This window comes from Tyto alba, unplaced genomic scaffold (assembly GCF_018691265.1).
Source record: "Tyto alba isolate M040663 unplaced genomic scaffold, T.alba_DEE_v4.0 Super-Scaffold_16, whole genome shotgun sequence".
In the NCBI taxonomy this organism is placed as follows: domain Eukaryota; kingdom Metazoa; phylum Chordata; class Aves; order Strigiformes; family Tytonidae; genus Tyto; species Tyto alba.
This window is the reverse complement of record NW_024881278.1, coordinates 23,859,143-23,882,475: the sequence shown is the minus strand read 5'-3', so window position 1 is coordinate 23,882,475 and position 23,333 is coordinate 23,859,143. Positions and strand designations below refer to the sequence as shown.

General features: G+C 36.0%; 1 protein-coding gene across 1 annotated transcript in view; it reads right to left on the bottom strand.

The window, feature by feature from the left end:
* CAMKMT (calmodulin-lysine N-methyltransferase) overlaps positions 1–23,333 on the bottom strand; it is a 222,002-nt gene that overhangs the window by 29,582 nt on the left and 169,087 nt on the right. The window contains exons 4-7 of the mRNA XM_032989241.2: positions 12,015–12,075; positions 8,947–9,001; positions 7,830–7,893; positions 2,633–2,699 (exon numbers count right to left, since the gene is read on the bottom strand). Of these exons, the coding sequence (XP_032845132.2) occupies positions 2,633–2,699; positions 7,830–7,893; positions 8,947–9,001; positions 12,015–12,075 (247 nt within the window). The remainder of the gene's footprint in view (positions 1–2,632; positions 2,700–7,829; positions 7,894–8,946; positions 9,002–12,014; positions 12,076–23,333) is intronic.

Below are 23,333 nucleotides of genomic sequence, written 5' to 3'. Positions count from 1 at the left end.
ATTTTCCAAGTCCAGACTTAAATGTCTGGAACAGTCGCAAACTGACTCTCATACTGATAATTTCTGCTCCATGTGCAAAGAAAAGAATACCAGATCCCAACAGGAGATGAAGGTACAGTGAGAAAGGTCTATTCTGAATTACCTTTTATATGGAAAGAATCTTGTAATTTTGCACTGGACACTGCAAAGTTTCAAGACTGTACACTGTTCAAATGATACGTTAGAGTGAGGAACATGCCTTCTCCAGACTAAATTAATGTTGCAGTAAGTCACTTAAATACATCACTATATTCATTTGTCTGCAAGCTCTGATCAGTGTAAAAGAAGTCACTTAGTGTAACTTTGCATGACAGTGTTGCATTCTTCCCTACAAAACTCTACATTTTCTTGCATTTTTTTTTCTGCCATTGTCATTATACAACTAAGGTTTTTGGTTGTAGGAAAAGTGAATCAGGGTTACGTAATATTTCAGATTTTGCATCAGCCTTTTAGTTTCTTCAAGGCCTTAAGAAGTGATCAAATAACTTTGTTACTGCCTTTATCACATGTCACTGTTGAATTGGAAGGACTGATCAATCCATTAGCACTTCTCAAATAACTAACCAAAGCATAACCTTAATTTTGACAGGAGAAATCAACTATTAATGTGTATAAGATAGAGAAATGCAAGATGATAATTATTTTGGGGATTAGAGATTCATTTGAATACTTATTTTATAAGACTTTACACTGCTGCAACAAATCTGCAACAGCCTTAAGAATGTAGAAATAAAAATAAAATTATGTGTTTATTATAAAGAGCCTTATATTTTGATATAGTAGTTCACTTTATTTTGTAATTTAATTATTTTATTTATGCAAATAAGGCCCAAATGCAAAGGCACTCAAGAAGTTAAACACTTGACATTTTTACTCCTTAAAATGCAACATTTTATGACGTCTAGATATGTTTATTAATTAGTGATTATTAACACCCAGTAAACAACATCATGTCTTGTAAAAACACAATCTTCCTTCACAGCGTGAGGCTGAAATCTATTATTCACTGATTCCATATGCTGAAATACACTCAAATGATCACAAATGACCTTAAGCATTAGATAAATGTAAATTAGGACAGAGTAGAAAATGTGCTTTTGATTGATATCTAAAAGACCAGGTTTGAAGTCTTGACAAGGGATGAAATCTGAAATCTCATACAAAGTAGACAGCAATTGGAAATCCACAAAATCTAAGCTTCTGGATGGACATACTACACAGCCTCTCCTCAGCAGGGATGAATGTTTGAGGCTGCTCACAAGAAGTGTTCAGCACATGGAACCTGAAAGACCATTCCTGGGGCCCGTGTGGCCTTTGTCTACTAGGCAGGCACTTATTAGGATGCAGAGATATATCTCTAAGTTATATGCACGTACACTCTAATGAAGGCAGAATTTTTCTAACCCTAAGTGCTCACTTAAAAGAACTTCTCTACACAGAATGGCTACATAAGCATAGGGATAAATGATGTGAACGATAGCCATTAAAATTGTATGGGTATAACCCTCTATGTTAATAAGCTTATTCTGCCGTAACAGCTTGCCTTTCTCAGCCCTTTTTCAGCTTTACTTTTGTCACTTTGAGAAGGACTGCGAGCCCTTCTGGAATGAGAATCATCAAAAAAAAAGATTTAGTCACACAAATAAGAGTGCACTATTTGTTCCTAGGTAGTCATCTCTAAGTACATTCTAACTCTTAACCCTACACCACAAATATGAAGTACTTACAATTTGCTTTTAAAAATACTACAAGAGTTGGTCGCACTTCAAGTTTTCAGCTGCTTCCAGTCCCTACTGTACCTGGAGATGCCTCAATGAAACAGGTGGGTGAACAGCTAACCTCCGTGGCACCACCTATTACAGGGTGGGTCAGAAAGGGCTCTGGAGACAACTGAAACCAAATTCTCTGAACTTCTACAACACTCAGCCTTCAGAGCATGCCTTTGGGGCTAACTCGGAGACAACAGAGCTGGGCACTATGAGAAAAATGCTGGGTGCGCCCTGCACCTCAGGACATAGTCAATGAGAAAAGGGCCTCAGCACGCTGTGTCTGTATCCCAGGCTCCCCGTCTGTCCTTGCAGCAACAACACGATACTGATTTCACAGGCAGGATGACCAAAAAATCTACCCGGGGTGCTCTGACGACATCCACCTCAGGGGAAAGTGGAATTTGTTGCCTCCCTGAGTTCTCAGAGCTATTTAAAATGAAACCTGCCAGTGATTTAGGTACATTTGTTCCAAGCTTCATATTCAGTACAATGGGTAATGTTGGCTCTGAAGCAGCCAGGTTTCAACCATGCGCTAAACCACAGCTTGAAGAGACTTAGTTCATGTTAAAAAAATTAAAAGGAAAAAGCAGTTATGTCACCAAGATTAATCATAATGTATTTGCTATGTTTAAAAGCAAACAGATTTTTTTTAATACTTCCAAATTTCTGTCTTGCATCACTTACCTACTTATATATACATCTATGTCACCATCAGTAATATAGGACACACTTTTACACTTTTGCATTTCACTTATACATTTCACATTTACATTAAATGCACAATGATATGAAAGAATCATGAAAACATTTTAGTAGAATCTTACCAGCTTGACACTTTCTGAGCCTTAAATACTCCTGCATTGTGGTTTCTGGCGATGATCTCACTTACATCTGTAGCACATTCATTAAGAATTATCTACAAAACTATAGCAGTAATAAAAAGAATAAAAAATACTTTTTTCCTTTGTTAATACCTTCATAATGTCTTTTATCTGTTTGGTCTTTTTAATCTTTTAAGAATCAGCCTTTTTGCAGAATTCTAGATTTTTCATCGCTGCTCCAGCACATTAGCCATATATCTATGCAGCAAACAAATTGCACTTGCTTCCTACCCCTATTTTACTGTTTCATTTAAAGAACTGCTAGCCCTGTAGCTACAGAGGGAACTGAAAAGACTTCCCATAACTTATATACATTTAAAGGCAACTATTTTTTACAAATATAAGAATTACAACTATGGTGAACAGAAATTTTTTAGCATGGCCACTTAACATCCAGTTGTTTAGTTTGTGCTGCTTTTGACTGTATCACTGGATCACAGTGCTTAAAATCTGGGGGCTTATGGGTTTTGAGTGACTGCTCTGCCATAAGACACATACCTTTGTTCCTGGCTCCATCTGGGTGAAGGCCAACACACAACAGGAGCACCTTAACCTACAGGCAAGGGAGTTTCTAGTCCATTTGCTTTCTTGAAAATGGCTTTAAACCACCATAAAATATAGTACAAAGCAATAAATGCCTTTTCTTCTCCACTGGCACCGCAACAGTGCCTTAGCCTCATGTCTCAGCTTCCTTCAGTTTGGAAGATCATGTCACAAATTTGAGTAGCCATTCAGGTGGGCCAAAGCAAGGGCTGTCAATTAAAAGTTTCAAGGGAAGCTGTGCCCAGTCATCTATGCCTAGAAAGATAACCTTCATAATCAATCATTTGTGGTTAGTGAGAAGCCATGGGAAAGAAAAGGTGCAGCAAGTAACTGAAAACTATGAGAATACTAAATGCAACCCAGTGTGAATCCATACATATTTGAATGATTCACTCTCAAGTATAAAAATTACCTTGAACGGACATTTTTATTAAAGATGTCAATGATCCCTCTTTCTTATTTAAGGTACAGGAAATCTGATGCTAATTAGGAGGATGTTTTTAGGTGTACAAAATATGTTGAATTCTTTGCAAGTTTTCTTATAAGAAAATTGAACACTAGTGTCAGGCTAATTTAAAATATCACTGTTGTGTCTTTTTATTTGCTTTGTTGAAACCACATAATTGGCCTTCCTAACATAATTGGCTATTTAAGAAAAGTTATTTTAGGAAAGCCTCTATCCAAACAACGTAAAAGAAGAGACAACTGGTATTTCATGAAGCTAAAACCTAGAAATGGAATGACAGAAAACTGGTTTAAACAAATCTCTGTAGTTTGGACGTGCCTTTTAAATCTCGTCCACAATATGCAATGAGAAGTAATAATGAATGGTCTATACCTGTGAAGCAAAAGGAAAGCATAAATAATTCCATGAGCAAATCCTGCTATTTTTATGTAGAGGCAGAAGTAATGTTGATAAATTAGCTACACCACACTTAAGTTATATATCAGCAAAACTATTAATAATTGTTTTAAACATGTTAACACTAGCTTTTCTAAATAATTTATGAGCCCCTGTCTTTAGGCATTCAGGCTGAACATGACCTTTCTAACCTAAATTTCCCAGGACTGTTGAAAGATCCATACACTATATTTTAATGGCCATTATAGTGCACTGCAACAATGTTTTGTATTATTGATGCTTTCAGACAGTAGTTCAAGTCACTAGTGCATGGTGTGAAACAGCAATGAGGCAGAAGGTACACAGCTCCTCTTGAAATAGGAGACAATTTTTACTAAAAATGAACCACTTCCTTGGATTTGGACATGTCATACTGAGTATAGATGCTTCCAGTGTTCTGGAGAAATATAATTTAATGTTCATGGTTATGTCATAGATATTACTTAAGTTGAAAATTTGTATCTTAATGTGTATCACCCAAAATTACAAAGGAGGATGATAGCTTTGCCTATATATATCTTCATTATTCACTTGAAATATCTGTATTTTTCTTTTTAATACTTTATTTAAATGGTCCTGAAAGAACTTAGATAAAACATACTACCCCAACAATAAAGTTTTGAACAAAGCTGCAAAAGCAATAACATCTGTCTTTATTCTATTGATTTTGCAATATAAATGACCTCTTAATCAAATAAAATATGCCCACAATAAGCAAAAGGAGTGAGTTACAGTGAAGTCTTTTAAATGGGCTAGTAACTTAAATCATAATATCCCTTTTTAAATGTCCATAAACCTCATGCATAAGACCATTGATTAATATAAAATACAGCTATATACTTCACAGTGAAATGTTTAAAATGACAACAGTGATTTGAAATTAACATATTCAAAAATTGTTTTAACTTCTAATATTTCAGTAACATATCCTAGTATAGAAAACATACATAGTGAATACTTTTGTGGTAGTATGAAATGGAGAGTAATAGGAAGAAGCTTAAAAATTAAAAGAAAAATCAAATCCTCAAAAGCGTGAGAGTTCACAAAGAAAAGCTGTTAGTTACGCTCACCGAATAGCAATAACAACAACAAAAACAACAATAATTATGATGATGATGATAATACAAAGGCAGATTCTCAGATGCAATGCACTATTGCCAGGTCGATTTTCAATTACATTTCACTGATGTATTCATTTGTTTCTTAATGTGCTCATCTTGCCCATTAAGAATAATTAGCAGGCTTGCTTGGTGATTTCCTGGCTTCTGACAGTGATTTTTTTTTTCTTTTTTGTTGACAACCACTTTTACTTTTTGGAAAGTAATTTTTGGATATTATAGTATGACTGGCATATAATTTAAGCTTCCTAAGAAATTTAAAGGGAAGATGTAAACAGTAATTTTTAAACAAGATTATTTTAATCTGTAATACCTACATAAAAAGCGTAATACTAGGCATTAAGTATTCCTGAAGAGCAGAATCTAGAAAAGAAAACAGTATTTTGTCCCACATTAATTTAATTTGGTATGCTAAACAATTAAAAAATACCATCAGCAATAATATTAGCAGAAATACATCATTTATAGTCTATGGCACTTGGGGCCAAATACTATTTCTAATTACAGTAAAAATTCTTACTGATATCAGTGAGTCTGGTGTGGCTGAAACAGATCTAAATTTAGCCTAAACTTCTGTTATAGCTAGTCACTACATAAAAGAATGCAAAAGAAAATTACCATAAGACAGATCATAAAATTACTACTGAAGTCCATAAAACACATACAATGCAACATAAATTTTATTATGTGCACTTTTAAGAATACATTCCACCTACACTGTAAAGTTCTTAGTCTGCTGCACTTTGGCACCCTGCTAATATTAAGCCCATTGTAAAATCCAACACAATAAAGGCACTTTGAATGCTGAGCCTTCAGAGCACCAAATGTTAAAAAAGAAAAATAAATTCCCGTTAGAGCCTTCCACCAATCACTTCTCTAAAAGGGATTCATCGAGTGAATACAGATGAAGACTTCTTGTAAGACTTTTGGAAATAAAAGATATTTCTAAAACATATTGTGAAAAACTAAGGTGTGCTAATTAGATGACATTAACATTATCTTTTTCAGGAATAAAAGCACTTTAATTTGTTTACTTCCAAAGACTGTGTGAATACTTTTAGCACTCACCAATTTTCCTTGCTATAAAAGACTTCTAAATTTCAAAAAAGTTCAGGTATGTTTATGGAATCTGCTATGCAAGATATTTGCTGACTTGATGATTACTGAGCTCACCTGAAGCTGTTGAGAGGTAAAATGACCTTTTGTTAAATACCTACGCTTCTATAAAACATCAGTTTGTTTTGTTAGGCTAGTTTTGACAATTTTTTTCTCTCACATTTTTTATTTTTATAATGACACAGAAGAAAGATTGGAAGGGGTGATGCTGATTAAAATACACAGAATAATGAATACTTCCTCCTCAAGACATGAGTATAATAAACCAGAATTTGACAAAATAAGAATCCCTGGAACACAACCGAGAACTTGCATTTTCAAGAAAAAGAAGACTTTTATAAGGCTTCCTACAAGTTTTAAAAGATATAATGTAGGATTGGCTGTTTTTTACATGAAATTATAAAGTGTTGCAAGCAATTACAGTTACCTCAGTTACCTCTAAGAAAGTCTTTTTAAAGGTAGTAGCTAATATTATTGCAGTGCAATGTCTCCTGTTTTAACAGTCAGCAGCAGCTGCAATTTTTTTAAACCACAAATTAGTTTAACTTGGATTTTTTTTCACTAAGTACTCACTATGTTAGCTCTCAAATACATAAAAAACTCAGATCTAAATAATTTTGATGATGCAGTGGCCAAAACCTGAAAAACTAGTCTGCCTTAAAATGCAAATTGAAAGATATCTTCCTTTTTTTCCTCTCCGTTTCTAAGGGCTATTAGTATTCACTGTATATATCTGTTCTTGTTCTGCACTGATATTTAATGTGGCCACAAATTATGCTCACTCATTCTCTCGCTTAGCCAAAGTCCAGTTCAATTTTCTGAAATATGTGTTCAAATTAGAAGGGCATAATAGCAATTTATTTTAATATAAGAAATATAATAAAATACTTTCTACCGGGGACAGAGGAGTTTCACAATCTTACATCAAGAGAAATAATGATAAATTGATAATTGATTAAGCACACTAAATGGGTAATTTGCAGGCAGTTATAACTTAGCAGCAACAACGAAACCATGCATTTGAATATACACTGGAAAGCTATGACAATATACAAATACTGAGTATGTTTTAAGAGGCTAGTATCTGAAAGTGAAAAAAAAAAATCTAGTTCTTCTGCAAAACGAGTATGTGAAGGGGAGCTAATGATTTGATTCACTGCTACACATCCTGTAACATGCAGCATACACACAGGAATCTTTCAGCACTCAACCATAAGACAAATATTTACTACTGTACTTGCTCTATACTAACATGTACATTTTTAATTAAAGAAGAAAATGTGGCATTTACTGTGGGGAAAGCTGTAGCTCTATTCAAGATATTCTACATCTATTTTTTTAATTACTTATGTGGGGACTTTTTCTTAATATACCCCATGCTGCCTGTCTTTATATCGATTGTTACTCAGCCAGTAAAAAGGAACGAGCACAACAAACCAGTTTTCTATCTGAATAAGGATACTTTTGATGGCCTTTTCATTTCCATCAGTTAACAGAACTTCTTTGACATCTGCAGAAATAGCAACCTGAAAAAAAGAGCACAGCAAACAATGAGCAAATATGCTTGTCTGTGTGGAAGTGAAGACAGGAGTGACAAGCCTTCAGTATCATGCTTCCTCACCTATTTCTCTGTAACAATCTTCAATCTTTTTTCATTTTATGTCTGCATTATTTTAATCATTCAATCAAATCAGTCAATACTTTTATCATTCCATTTGCGGGAGCCTCTATCTTGCTATCATTCTGTTCCGTAATTGCATTGTGACAGCGGATGATGGTATTCTGAGAGGCTTTCATTTGCGGGCTTCTGTTTATCTAGTAGAGCCATCATACAAGGCTGTCACTCTGCCTTTCAGCTTGCTTCTGTCTGACTGCCTGATGCCCTTCATATAACTTTGCATTGCAGGCAGATGGCTTTGTAAGGGTAATTTTTTTGTGAGCTTTGACATGCTCGCACATTGGGCTGTAACCTCGACACATTGTATAAGAGCGACAGGTTTGTCAAATGCCAATCAGTGTAACAATATGCTTTTATTTGTAGAGACATAAAAACTTGTCTAATGCACTGCACTGCTACATAATATCTCCTGAATACATGACTCAGAACCCAGAGAATGGTGAACGACTCTCCTGAATGGCCAATCTAATTCAAAAGAATCTAATTACCGAGAGCTCTGGATCATGTTTGTTGGTGTAATAATGCAGGCAAAACATTAGCAGCTATATCATGGTGCTCCAACTGTGATTCGCCAGGCTATTCCTGTATCTTAGCAAATGGGACTATAATCTGAAAAAAAAAAAAATGCTTCGGCTATGGCAATGAAAGACAGACCGTACGTGGCCTGGAATGTCACAACAAGAGATATTGACTACACGGAGGTAAAATGTTTCTGCTCATCGAGGCAACCATAAAATCAATATGATACGAAAGCAAGTCAATCTAGAAGGTCTCTCAAGACTCTGCAGCTTGACCGCAGCTGAGGCTGTTGACAGTTCTCTGACCCAGCAGTTGGAGGCACTGGAACATTTTTCCTTTTGTTTCTTCCTCTGAATGGGATTGGAATTGAGAAAAGACCTACCATGAGCCCAGCCAAGCATGTCATGCCACCCCCTAGCTCACACACAGCAAGGTCCCTGAAAGAGAGAAAGGAAATGGTAGAACCCATACAAATTAGATGAAAATGGTCAGAGACACATATATGTTACAAGAACAAATTGCCATCTGCAGTAAGAACTGAGCTACCAGGAAGTTGTAGAGACATGACTAGGCTACCTCATGTCGTTTTGCGTTTTAAAAATAATTATGAAATAGAAAAGTCACAAAGCAGGCAAATCAGTGGGGGTTCCCTCATTAGTGTTCAGTGCAACATTACCACCGCTGAGCTGAAAAATCTGAGAAGGTTCCCTTTTTTCCCTTGTCAATGGCTCTGTCTTTTAGAACTAAACTAGCTAGAGTAGCGAAAGATAATTGTTAGGAAAGGATAACAATGTTAATCCACATTCATTCTTGCAAAAACAGTTAGAGAAGTAAATGGGGAAATTAATATTATTTATATATCTCGCTAGATAGTTATGCCTAAAAGCCTTTATATATTAAAAAGAGGGAAGTTTTAAACCAAGCCATGTACCACAAAACAATTACACATGAAGAAATCCGATCCTTCAATTAGCACTTAAAACTGCAAGTGAACTACAAACAATGCTGCTATGAACAACGATGGGAACAGCAAACAGTTAAGCCACAGAAAACTAAACGAAGTTAGTGTCAAGGGCCTAAACTGAGCCTGAGCAGAAGGTTGAATACATGGTCTAAAAGGCTGCTTTTAACTTAGACCATACTGAGCTGTTATTAAGGCGTGCACGTGAAATATAATTTGGTGCAGAGAGCGTGCCGGGTGGGAGCTTGCAGGGGGAGCCATAAAGAATGTCCTCCAGAGCCATGGCCTGCCCCAGGAGGGGAGAGGGGGAGTGCTGACCCCGTGCCGAAACTGCATGAAGCGGCGTCTAGGGCAAGGCAGCGCCTCAGTTTAGGAACATGCTGCTTTATAGCTAAATCTGCAGCAACTGTTGCAGCTGACAGAAACGTTCCCATTGAGGCACTTGTGACAGGCAGAAAATGGAATTTCAGCTGTACAGATTTTTTTTTGGTGCACCTTTTCTTCTCCCCTAAAGTACCAACATTTGAAAATCTATTTTTATGTGAAAGTATTATCTCCCTACTCACTCGACACTGGTATTTAGGTAGAGCATCTAGGATGTCATATCAGTATCAGTATACGAATGCTGATACTTTGTTCACTGAGGCCAGCAGACTAGGCTGTATGACTATATACTAATGCTCACTGTCTGGATGGGAAAGATTTATTCTTTTTAGACTCCACAAATTTTATCTGAAAAAAGTTTAGTTGTCTTATTTAATGGAAATGAGACAAAAAATGGACATAGTTCGGAGGAACGAGCTTGTACATAAACCCAATGAGAACGTAAAACAGATGTGAGAAATTTGCAGTTTGTAGTTTAAACAGGATAATTATAGGTTTTTCTTCACATAAGTTTTTATTTTTCTAAACCATATATGTCATATTAAAAGTATATATATGGTTATATATATAAGATTTACAAGGCACTTAATCCTTTATACGAGTCATGTTTATTAAAATAAACACGGAAAGTATCTGGTGTGGGGTTTTCAGTGCATTCTGAACCAAATTCGTATGTACATAATATACAAGCATATACATACGCACATATTTATGCATAGAAATAATTTATTTCAGTGCAAAGTTCTCTCATTAGCAAATTTTAAAAACTGTATCTGTGTCTCAGACAGTATTTAGTGACATTTATCAATGAGAATTAAAATAAGAAACTCTACTCCGAGCATACTGTTGCGAGGGCATAATCCTGAGAAATCAGGTTGTGAACCTGCCCGTTTCCTCCATGTTGACATGAAGTTTGACTGATCGCTGTCTCCAAGTATCTAGGCTTGCATACCAAACTTGGAAAACGCCCTTTCGGCGAGCAGCACAGGGAGGTTTGCCGTGAAGAGCCTCTGAGAACAAGCAGAGTGTACAAGCCTCGGCATGGGGCTGGACAGCAAAGTGCTACCGGGCCACCATGACAGCAGCCAAAGCCACACAATGCAGTGCCCAGCTAAACTCGGAGGAAGGGGCAGTGGCTACCAGATTAGGTGTTTTAGCTGCCTCCCCTCATGGGGTGGGCTTCGTTCAGGTGGCCGAAGGAGTAGAAATGAGGCTTTTATGTATGAAGAAGGGCATGCTTTGGTGCCAGGTCTTTGATTTCAGACAAGAGTCTGAGCAAGCTGTAAGAACCAGCTCACAGATGATACGCTTTCAGCTTTGGTACTTACAAGGGGCAGGGACTTAGAGCTTGATCTTCTCTATTTTACCAACATCACATGTACACAGACTGAGGGATTTTGTATACTCCAAGCTGGTTTACTTGGTATTAGCCTTGCACCCTCACACAGAACACCACTTATTCCTCCAAATGCATTGTTATAATGGCTTTTCTTGCACCCCATTCATCCTCTGGACTAGAATCGTCAAGGATTTCCAAGTGCAAAGCTCTGTATACTCAAGGGGAAAGACAGAGGATGCAGGATGGATTTTATTTTTAGGTGTTCCTGTTGGAGCCTTGATAACTGTCTTCCACAAGTTTAGAAAATGTGAAAAAACAAAAACAAAGGTGCATGATGTCTCAGAATTGTTTCACAACACTTAAATACAGGTGCAACTTCCTCCATCACTATATGCAGTGATTATTATGCATTTTATCAGGTAAAATTTTACTTGCTTTTGCAACAGATGTCAGTTTAAAGAATGTCTTTTATTTTTCCTGACCTTCACAATCAGTACTGATCGATTGGAGCTTCACTTTTGTTTCCCAAAAATCAAAGTGAAATAAAATGCCTTGAGTAGAAATCAAAAGTCTTTGACATATAGCAGAAAGCTTGCTGTGCAATATTAGTACCCAAAGGCAGCTCAGAATTCTTTGTTAAGAGCAACATGCTTTCACCTTGAACATTTCAAATTTAATCTGAAGACTTAAATCATAGCAATCTTTACCATGCAGGTACAATAAAACTAACAGATTGGAAAATATCTCTTTATGTTTAACTCTGTACCTGAATATTTCATTGTGCTTTAGGCAGTAGTAAGCTAGCACTTCTTCTGATGGCCAGAGACCTATAAAACAAAGATATTCGCCTTATTAGAACAGATTTTTTTCTTTGTCTAAAATATTTGAATACATATGATCATTTGCAGACCTCTACCAACTGTTTTGTTTTCTAAATTTGCCATAACACCATGGAATAAAGAAACAAATAAGACATTTAATGAAATACTTCTGTTTTAAGCATTGGAACTGAATATTTCACAGATTTTATCCCAACTAATGATCAGAAATTTACTTTATAGACGTGCGCACAGATACATGTATCTATATACATACATACAATTGTCAAGACTTTAAAAGTTATATAATGTTTAATTCTATGAAACTTCTGACATTTAGACATTCACATGAACATCAAACTGTTTGTGTTTGTTTAGGTCCTTTTCTCTTAGGTTTTGTTAGGTCAGGCATCAGTCTGACTGTAAGGGACACTGACCAGCAACACATGCTAAGCACAAATACAGGACTAGGGCAATAACACAGCAGGATTTCTAGTTGTGGCTCAGGAAGTTCCTGTGAAGGAGAGGAGATACAAGTGACAAGTTCTGCTTAATAGTTACCAAAGGATTTTTCTGGTTGTTCTGAGGACTGCAGTAAGCTTTCCACAACTGCAACATCTGTGGCAGGAAGCGCCACAGTTTTAACATGCTGTAAAAAGAAACATCTCCTCTCTCTTGTTTTGTACTTGCCTCCCTGTCATTTTCATTTGAGGCCCTCTGGTTCTTATATGGGAACAGACAGGAGCAATCATGCTTTTTCACCTAATCTGTCCTATTCATGACTTGACAAGCTTCCATCATAAAACCCACACTGGTCATTGTCAAGCCTGGCAAGTATTTGGAGGCATCCACGCAAATTTACCCCTTCAGCTCCATTCACTCATGAAACTCGCTGTTTTGTCAGACCAGTTTCCCACCTCACTTGAACATCTAACTGAAGTGCTGTGGCCCAGGGAGAGGGCAGCGCAGATCCTGTGTGGCTTGCACGCTCTCCTGCGGGCACCAGTCTCTATTGCTGGAGGGAGCCTGGGGAAAACAGACTCATATTCAAACACTTGAGTTAGGTTCCCAGAGTTAAGGGAGGATGAATCAAAGGCATATGCAGCCAAATTATAGTTGTATGTGTTTTCCATCTGTTGTTGTTCAGCAGTGAAAAAACATGCTTACATGTCTATCCACAGGCAAAACCCAGGGCTTGCCTCCCCCCACAACACAGCATTATGAACTAATGTGACAAACTTAATATTATGAACTACAGACACTTCAACATTTCAGTAAACTTAGAAACAGACATGTGGGAGCATCCTTTAGATATTTCTAGACAGGAAAACTGCATTCCATGCAGCTTACTATGTATGTGCACCCTTAGACCATTTTCTATCTTTTATTCTCAAGACTGAAAACATCATAACATATTTCACAGAACCATAAGTTTGGGAGAAAAACTGTCTTCCTTTTAAATCACTTAGAGCCTGACTGTAACCATCAAATATATAATTCTTCCTTTCCATCCAGTAAATATTCTGAACTACTTGTACTCATAGTGATAATAAATGAAAAATTCTGAATGTGTTCTCTGCATGCATATCAAGCAAAAGCCTAGACAGGATTTGGCCAAAACTTTGAATATCACTTTTGCATGACAAAGATCTTAAAGGTAAAAAAAGTGACAATTCATACGTATAACAAAAACACTAAGGCAATATTGCTATTTGTCCGGCTCATGACAATTAGGCTGATTAGGTGTTTGTGAATTTGCTATTTTGCTTAGATTCACTAAGGGTTAAAATAAAATATTCACACACGACTACCCATTCTTCAGTGAAACATACACTAAGAATTGTACAGGATTTTTCATCCCTCTTTTAAGCTAAAATGACAGACTTTGCAATAAATATAATAACTGCTTAAATATTTTAGTGTATAATATAAAGAATGTTTCAGCTTGCAGTGACTGGTGTATACTCAAGCAACAAAGGTGCTTTTTAAAAATTTAGTGAAGACACAGCTAATTTAATACCATTTATAATACTTACATCTCACATTACCAAAAAAACTCCACATCCACAAAACCAAAAAACCTAAACCCTTGTATAGCAAACTTTTAGCCTGAGTGAGTTTTAAAAATACTTGCCAATTGTAGCAAAATCCTTCAACATCTGATTTTTCAGTAAACTCAGTCAAATGTCTCTCACGTTTCTACAGTTATTATTGGAAGAGCACTTTGAGTAGTGTCACTAAATCTTTTATGAGGGGTCACTGTTCTTTCCCCTGCTACCATTACAATGTTGATACCAGCTGAAACTGCAGGTGTATCAGATAGCTCTGCGCTGAGAGAAAGGTAAAGCACCTTTGGAAAGACAATGCTTTTCTTTAGGCAGATGCTATCAATGCACATGACTCTCCTCCCTGCTCCCTTCCCCCATAGGGAAGGAAGTATCACCTCGGCAGTGATGCAAGTGGCTGGCAGCTAAAGAAGCAGGAGTCAGTGTCCTTCATGAGCACAGGTCTCAAGCGTGAAAGCACACAGTGCTTCCAGCTAAGCCAAGAAGCCAGAAGCCAGAATACCTGCATTAGTTTTAGTAAAAGGAAAAGCTTCTCGTGCTTGAACAGGTAGGTAAGCCTCTTTACCTTCAAAACAGGGATAAGCTTAAAGAACCATGTGGAAGAGTTTGCATTCTATCTTCTTTGCCTTCTCTCTGACCTACACTCACCAACACAATGACCTACATTTTGAAGTTGCAAGTATAAGATACTTCTGCTTCTGTTAGAAAACATACAGCTGTAATGCAGAAATGCAGCGATTCCTATGAGCTAACAACTAGCACTATGTTGTGAAAAGCATAATTTATTTCCTGCAAACACATACATATGGATATTCTTGTGAACACACTTAAAATAATTGTTTCATATTTAAAATAAAATTATTCTAATTTTTATTATGAATTTGATTACAAATACATAACATTGGATGGGTACCTATTTGCACATGTAATTACTTACACTTTATAGTCAATTATTTACACATGTGTAGGCAAAAGAATATTAAAAGGCCCCCAAATGGTGCTTGTATTTAAAATGCTATAAATAGACTACAAGTCCTAGACAGAGGGGCTAAAAATCTCGCTGTACAAGGCAACAGAGAGAAACAAGAATTTCTTTTTGCAAAAATAAATATTTTGTGACATTTACTGTAGGTTTTAAAACTCTATATTACCTTGATAACTACAATGTGGAAAGAGAGAATAGTTGCCAGAAAACATCAGAATCTCTATTGAAACAAATGAAAAAATTAAGTTGTGGTGGTGTTTAAAGGAGAGCCTCAAGAATGACTGTGATTTGGCATGTCTGAACACATGGGAGAGAGACAGTGCTCACAGACCAACGCCTGCCCACATTTCAACTCTTGGCAGGCATCCTTTCACCATGATGATGGAGTAGGAGATCCACTACAAATGTGCCATAAGAATGATGATGTCTACTTCCAGATAGCTTCATGATACTTACTACAGCGGTAAGGGTAGAAACACATTATCACTAAGTAGTACGGTAATGGCTGGAGAAATGCTACATATGCAGAGACATAGAAAATACAGGCATTTCTACAGTGTTTATCACCATATCATAAAGTCTCACCACAGCACTGGAGAAGTTCTTACAAGAACTTGATGTCATAAATAATTTCTGTTGTCCCGATTTTGCACATTAGGAACCAAATTAGGAGACAGAGACATACCAAGTTACTTAAATACACAGAATGAAATTATGGGAAGGCCAAGAAAAAAACCTGAATCATCCTAACACCTTGAGGTATGATGTAACCAAAAAAGACACCCAACCTTTTCCTATAGAGGAACAACACTAGCAAAAAATCACAATAATGCTAACAATACACAAATGAAGCTGGTTTTATTACTCTTATAGTGCTTGCTAATGGAAAGCGTCAGGTCCTTCTGTACTAGCCATGGCACAATAGTTCTTTAAAGCAACCTTCAACTCAAGTGGAATAAACCATGTCAATAGCCTTCTGAGGATGTTTTGTTTTAACCATCCCATTGAGCACTAACAGTCCAAAGCAACACAAAACACCTGTGTTTCTTCCACACCAAATCTAAAATGTTGAATCTTGTACGATATTACAGAAAATTTTCTACCAGAAATACATTATCCAGTATTAAAAAAAAAAAAAAAAAAAAAAAATAGAATTGTTTCTCCTCTGTGACTTTTTACCACATATTATAAAGAATGCTGTCTCACATTTGGATAATAAATATTGAAATCTAATATGAAGTTCTTAATGAACAGCATGTTAGTAGAAAATTCTCTCTAGAGATTTCTCTAGAGTATTGAGAATTTTGATTATTTGAGCCATTATGTCTCTGCACTGCTCTACAAGCACAAAGAAGTGAGAGTAGCTATGGATTACTTTAACTGGAATAGTGCAAGATTACTGGAACTCTGCTCTATTGTCTGCCAATGCTACACACAGGAAACAAAGGGGCAACTGGAGGTGACAGGTGAACTCTCCCTTGAAGCTCTGAGTAGGAGGTACAAAGCTGTCCTACAACTGCTTCACTCATGCTAGGAGATTAAGAAGTTCCTTTCCAAGCTAACCCAAATGGAAGTTTTGTCACTTTTTCCTAGCACTTCACATGGCCACATGTACAGACATCTGATCTCAAAATTAAAATTCTGTCTTTTATTTCCACTGTTAAACTATGAGATGTCTTCCTATTCATTTGAAGTTTCTTGGTTGAAACTTTGCACAAATCCTATCTTAACCCTCAAAAGCAATGACAATTTGAATTTGAAGTCAGTCACTTTCCCCAGATGAATATACTCAAAGATCTCTTTTTCTAATATGTCCTGATTCTTGACTATATGAAATCAACTTATTTGCTTTAATACTCATTAAAGCGAGAAGCAAAAATGCATTATGGACAAAATGATTAATAATGTCTCAAAAGAAGTACCAACAATTGCACTGAGAGATGACGAATTGTTTTCTGACCTTAAGAAAAGTATTTTTTATCCTTCCTGACTCCAATACACATTTTTGGTAGAGAGCAGAAAAACTTTTGGCACCACAATGTACTTTGCAGAGGTGTTCAATGAAGTACCTATCTGGATAGGCAACTATTCCCCATTTCCTCTGCTAAAAGACTGTAGAGTGGATGTAAAATCCCCAAAACTTAGACATCTACTGGAACAGGCTATTCTAGGAATTCAACATGAGAAATTCTAGGAATTTAAAATAAGGTCCTTCTACTCTTACTGTAGCGTTGTTACAATCCTAATTTTACACTATCAAACCTTATTTTCAACTGACTGTGTCTTATATTCAATTTAAAGGGCAGGTAAGTTTGATGATTTTATCCTGGTTAGTTTTTGTGTGGATCACCACCATTGTGTACAGCAAGAACGAGAGTACATCTGCCGGAGGTCCTGGAGAAGTAAGACAGCAGTTCAAAACCAAGGTGCAACAGCATAGTAATTTGGAGTAATATTTCAAAATGAGGCTCTAAGCAATATTAGGACCCCTTCTGTCAGTGGAGCATTACAATTCAGTTCCATGTCAAAGAAAAATATGAAATTATGAATAGCACAATTAAGACTAAGTACAAAGTAGATGCACAGTGTATGTCTGCCAAATATACCTTGCTAGCAACATATAACACAATAGTTCTAATTTCAGTAATTGCTTCAGTAAAGACTACTTGTAATTAATTGTACTGCTGTAGTTAGTTTGCGTGGATAGCTCTCAAAAATTTTTCTAGCCCTCAACTTCAAACTATCAAGACTTCTTTCAATATAATTTTATCATAGAAAATGTTGCTTAGTATAGCCAGGAAGTAAAGATTGTTTTTTCTATTCACTTGTTCACACAGAATGCAAAATGAGACACAGATGAAGGGATAATCAGTAATCCAGGTTATCTAAGATCCCACCTAAGGTGTACTGAGTTTAAAACCCATAAACACATGTAATAAGGCACTAATACCACAAATATTCAAATTTTTATCTTCCATAAAATGCATGTATAGAAGAGCGGAAACCTTTCACAGAAAATCACTTTCATAATAATCTAGAGACAGGACTGGTCACTTTAGTAAAATGAAGAAATAAAGGGAATTGCTAAGTGAGGAAAAAGCCCACTAAAAAACCTCTTGTTACTTCATTCTGTTTGCAGTACACAAACCCCTATTTTCAAATTTGCATTCTCAAATTTAAATTTACACCCATCTACAGCAGAAGAAGATAAAAGAGGGATCATTGTCACTAAGTTGGTTGCAGATGTTGTGCCTGGAATTATAAAACTATTTTCCTACAAAACTTAATTTGAGAGCAGATTTTCAAAAGGAGAACAGCTACATAGTACTGTGCCCTTCTGGACATCTGACCACTTCAAATGTCAACATAAGAGCTAACCTGTTTTGAAAGTCCAATTGTCTAATCTGAGGCTCTTCATTTGCAAGTGAGCAACTTCAGCGATAAAATGCACACAGTGTGAAAAAAGAAAAATATTTAATAGCCTTTACAGTAGCACCTTACACCCGTGCCTTACTACACATTCGCACATGGCAAACCACTTTTTTAAAGTCCAGTGAAGAGGAGTAATTTGAGGCAGGGAGAATGGCTAGTTTACTTTTACACAGCAGGAATGCTGTCAGTGAGTTTGAAAAAGTATAAGAACACCAGAAGAAATAGAAGATATAAAGAGAAACACATCTAACCATTTTTCCCTATGCACATACATTTTATAGAAACTCTTGTCTCTCTTTCAATCTAAAGCAGAATTCATGATATTCAGATCATTGAAAAATATGTATAAGCACCGTCTGAGATCTTCAGCCTAGGCAAAATGGCCTCAGCACTGTATCTCTCACTTTCACTCTCATTATTATTCATGACTAGGAGAGAAACATGATGGTCTGCAATCTGCAAATTTCTTTTAGAGCACAAACTTAAGAGGCTCAGTGGAACTGATGTGGAAATACAGTAACAAGTCAAAGCTGTAAATGTATGCATATCTCTTCCATAAGAAAAATCTGCAAACTGTACAAATCTACTTGTATGATTGTCTTTAACATCCTTTTTTCAAATGAATGAATTTGATTGTGTTCTGTGTGTGTGTGTTTTTTTTTACCTAGTTTTCAAATAGTTATTAAAAATTAAACAACACTGGAACAAACCTTTTGTGATTATAGCCTTCATTCTCCTGCAAAAAAATGGATCTATAAATTTATGTACCATTGTAGATGTAAATTACAAAATTTTATATTCAACTATATTAAAACATCTATTCCAAAAATGATTACCAGTTGTGAAAAGCAGACAGGCTTATCACTTGCTGTCAGTTGTTCATGTCTAGTTAAGCAATAATGTGCTAAAACTGCTCTTTTGTTTTGTGTAAGAATTTTGGCAATAGAAGAAATGAACACTCGTTTAATAAAAACTCAGGCTGCTTTTTGCTTTGATGGAGGAAGCAGCTGCCTGTTTTCATTTGCTGCAGAGCAGCAAAACCCATCAATATAATAAGCAGCTTAGATGCATCCATCCACAGCATCTGTAAGGATATAGGGCTATTCGCTCAAAACCAATCCTTGGTTTAATTTTAACAAAGATGTGTCTGACATATTTGAAAATGCATTATAATAGGGTTTTGAAATACTAGCATTTTCTCTTTTCTTTTTAAATACTTTTCACAGATTTTGAAAGGCAAGTATACATATTGGAATGATAGAGATGATAAAACAAATATTGCTATAGCAAACAGCAGCACTAGCCTAAAAATGCAAAGATGGAACATTAGGACACGCCTTCTGGTTCACAGGCTCTCCTGTCCCTTGAAAATAAAGAAAAACAGTATTTCAATTTTTTCAATGAAGGGTTTTTTCACCATAACCAAGAGCAGAGAAAGATACTAGAAATAAGTATCAAAGAAAAAGTACCCTGCAAAGATCATAGATACATCATACAACTGTATTTCCTGAGATACACTTTTCCTTCCCTCCCTCATGCTTTGTTAAAAGTAGATAGGTTAATATTAATGCTTATTTCCAAAGATATTTATCCAATTGTTTTCTCTTATTGCCTGAAAGTCATATATCTTTTTGCTAAGTTTCAGCAGTGTGAGTTTGTCCCAAGTGAAAACTTCTAATTGCAATAAAATTTTTTAATTCAGAATAGAGTTATAGGACTTTCATATATAATTACAAAAACAGGAAGAGAGAGATAAAAGACCACCTGAGATGTAAAGCATAAAACTCTATTTTCACTCTAGAAAAGTGATATGGTACATTTATATTATTACAAAGTCTTAAAACATTATTATTATTTTAGTGCTGTTCAGCTTTCTAAGACCTTTCTAAGCTGAGCTTTTAGATGATTTGCACATTAACTGAGAAGTCAGATAATTCTTAATCCTCCTCTTTTTCAGATCCAATAATGGATAAGGGAGCATCTTAGCATGATCAACTAGCAATCTGCCTAGCCTGAGTGGTGGTACACCTGAATTTAGGATTAGTCATCCGGTTTTCATAATATCTGATTTAAATGAGCACTCATTCTAGGAAGCATAGAAAAAAAATATTCAATGGTATTTCAACTGTACCATTTAATATATGTAACAATAAATTTTGAGTGCATGCATATTTATTTGCTTCACAAACAAAAAGCTATACAGAAAGGAAGATTTTAAAGAAACATGTCCAGAGAAATAGTTGGATAGTTAAATTAAATAAATGCTTTTTTCAGCATTCACAATAGTTTATAGATACAATCTACCATATCTCAGCTACAGCCTTGTATGTCTATCTAGTCAATTCCAATATCCTAATTTCACTTTTGTCTATAGATGAAGTGAGAAAACTAGTTGGCTTAGGGGTTTTTTTGTGTGTTTGTTTCATGGGGTCTTTTTGTTCTTGTTGTTTGTTTGTTTTGACTGGTTGATTTTTTTGGTCTTTACAGCTATATAATAGGTAGAGAAGGTAAAAAAATTGTAGATTAACTCTTGTTACCAATATTGCTTATCTTCCTCAAGTATTTGATACAAGGAATATGGAAGTCTGGGTAACTGATCTATGCACCCGTAAGTAGTGCTCAAGATAAATAAAGTAGAATTTACCTGGGGGATTTTGATTGTGTTCTGAAGGGGTGTCTAGAGTTTGGATTTCTTGTGTTTGTTTTTTATTTTTTTATTTCTTTTCTCATCAAATTAACTAAGCAAAGACGATACCTTTTTGGTCCTAGTAGCTTCTGATTCAGTATTTTTCTCCTTTATCAAATTCTGACATTGTATACAGTTTACCACACTATTAGAAAAGCATCTGCTCTGTGCTGCCAGGAGATATTAATTGTGTGCAAGTGGAAATAATAACTGCATGCACAGTTCAGTCTGAAGGCTTTGGACCACTTCCCTCTAACAAAAAAGTGTATCTCAGTACTTGGAACTTCATATACTGGCAAAAGGTGACCATGCATGCTACGGAGTCTTAAATTAAATGGTTAAGTCACTATATTCAATGAGCTTTGATTCTTTCTCCGGGGGTGTCTTCAACTGGCGCTAAGTGTGAAACTCTTAAAAGTCTACACTACTGGCAACCATCCTGCAGCAAGTGTCCAAAATCTCCCTACACTACTAAAACTTGTTTTCATCTCTCACATGGGATTAGATTTGTAACGAGTTCTTTAAGTGAGAATGCTGCACAAGGATGAACCACTCTTAGACATCTCATCTATTTATAGATCTACATGGATTTATGCTCCATAGGAATTTAGACTGTAAGAGTTAAGGCAAATGCTATCATTTACAGTGAGAGAAAATATTTAAAAAGTTTCTGAAAGGCCAAGGATTAAATAAGCACGAAGATCCTTCAATCCTTTTAGGTCAGGTTTGACATTCATAGGGCAACACAACAGCACTTACACTACCATTGCTCATAGTTGGTTTTTGCCTGAACAGGTTTCGAGAACCATAGCTGTTGATCTGGCACTTTTAATGAGCACTAAATACAACAGACCAGATCTTCAGCTGGTATTATGTGGTATTATGTCAGTGTATCCCAGCTAATGAACCAGCCCTGAATTGGGAATATGCAGGTCTTTCTGAGAAACTAAGTAGCCTTTATTATATTAGTATACGCTAATAATACTGCTTTGGATCTTTTGGGGGGGAATCAAATCTAAGGGTATTCCTCCCAGGAAATCAATGTTCAGTGGGTTATGTTAAGGGAGGATACAAAAGTGATGAGTAGAATTTAGTCTCCAAAGTGGCCTGAAATATTAACAACCAGTTTTCCCTGATTACTTTCATATTTCCCATGTTACTGTAATAAACTATGACCTAACTGACCACATTCTTATTTCACAAGGCATAAATAATGCAAAAGAGCAACACAGGTGCTACAAGAATTCTGCTGAAAAACGTTGTAGAGCTGTATAAACATCTACTCTTTCACACTCTGACACAGAAGTGCTCTTAGGTCAAGAATAATGTGCTTTGACTAAGATATAAAGCCTAGGGACTTACACCCTTTTTCAGTATTGAAAGAATATATTTCAGAACATCCAGTGGATTAAGTCTCAAAAACAAAGGCACAAAACCAAAGCAAATCATTATAACTAATTTAATTAAAAGAAAGCATGAAAGAGCCTATGAGCTAACCTCATAACAACATGTTTAGGTCTATCATTGGTAGGTCTTGAAATAAAGTTGATCAAATTCTTAATTAAAGTGAGCACATATCCTCTGACTTCAGGAATTGCTCAGCCATACATCAGTACAGAAATTGGGCCCCATCTTTTGATGCTGCAATTTGAGTTGGAGATTTTTCCATGGTTGCTCCATGGAATGGTGACCACAGACCCTTGGGCAACCCTAGGAGTCTCCCAAGGGAGTAGCACAGTTTTACAATACCTAACCTGGGTCACTTTATTCTTTGAGGCAGGTTTTTACTAGTGGCAAAGCCAACACGGTAAGCCATCAGTTCTACAGCATTTCTTGCATAGATAGACCTTGAAACACTATGTTAAATTTGCATGCCAAACTCCCATATTAGCAGGTAGACTCTTCAATACCTAGATTATGTTTTTTCTTAATGAGTTTTGAGCTCAGACTTTAAAAATGGAGAGGCAGGTGTATAATCTTCTGAAATTCAAACTTTTTCCTTAAGGATTAAATGTGTTGTGACACTATTTTCATATAGCTCTCCATCAATAAAGTAATAATACTGTAATAAGGAGGAAAAACATGTTTTTAAAAAGTA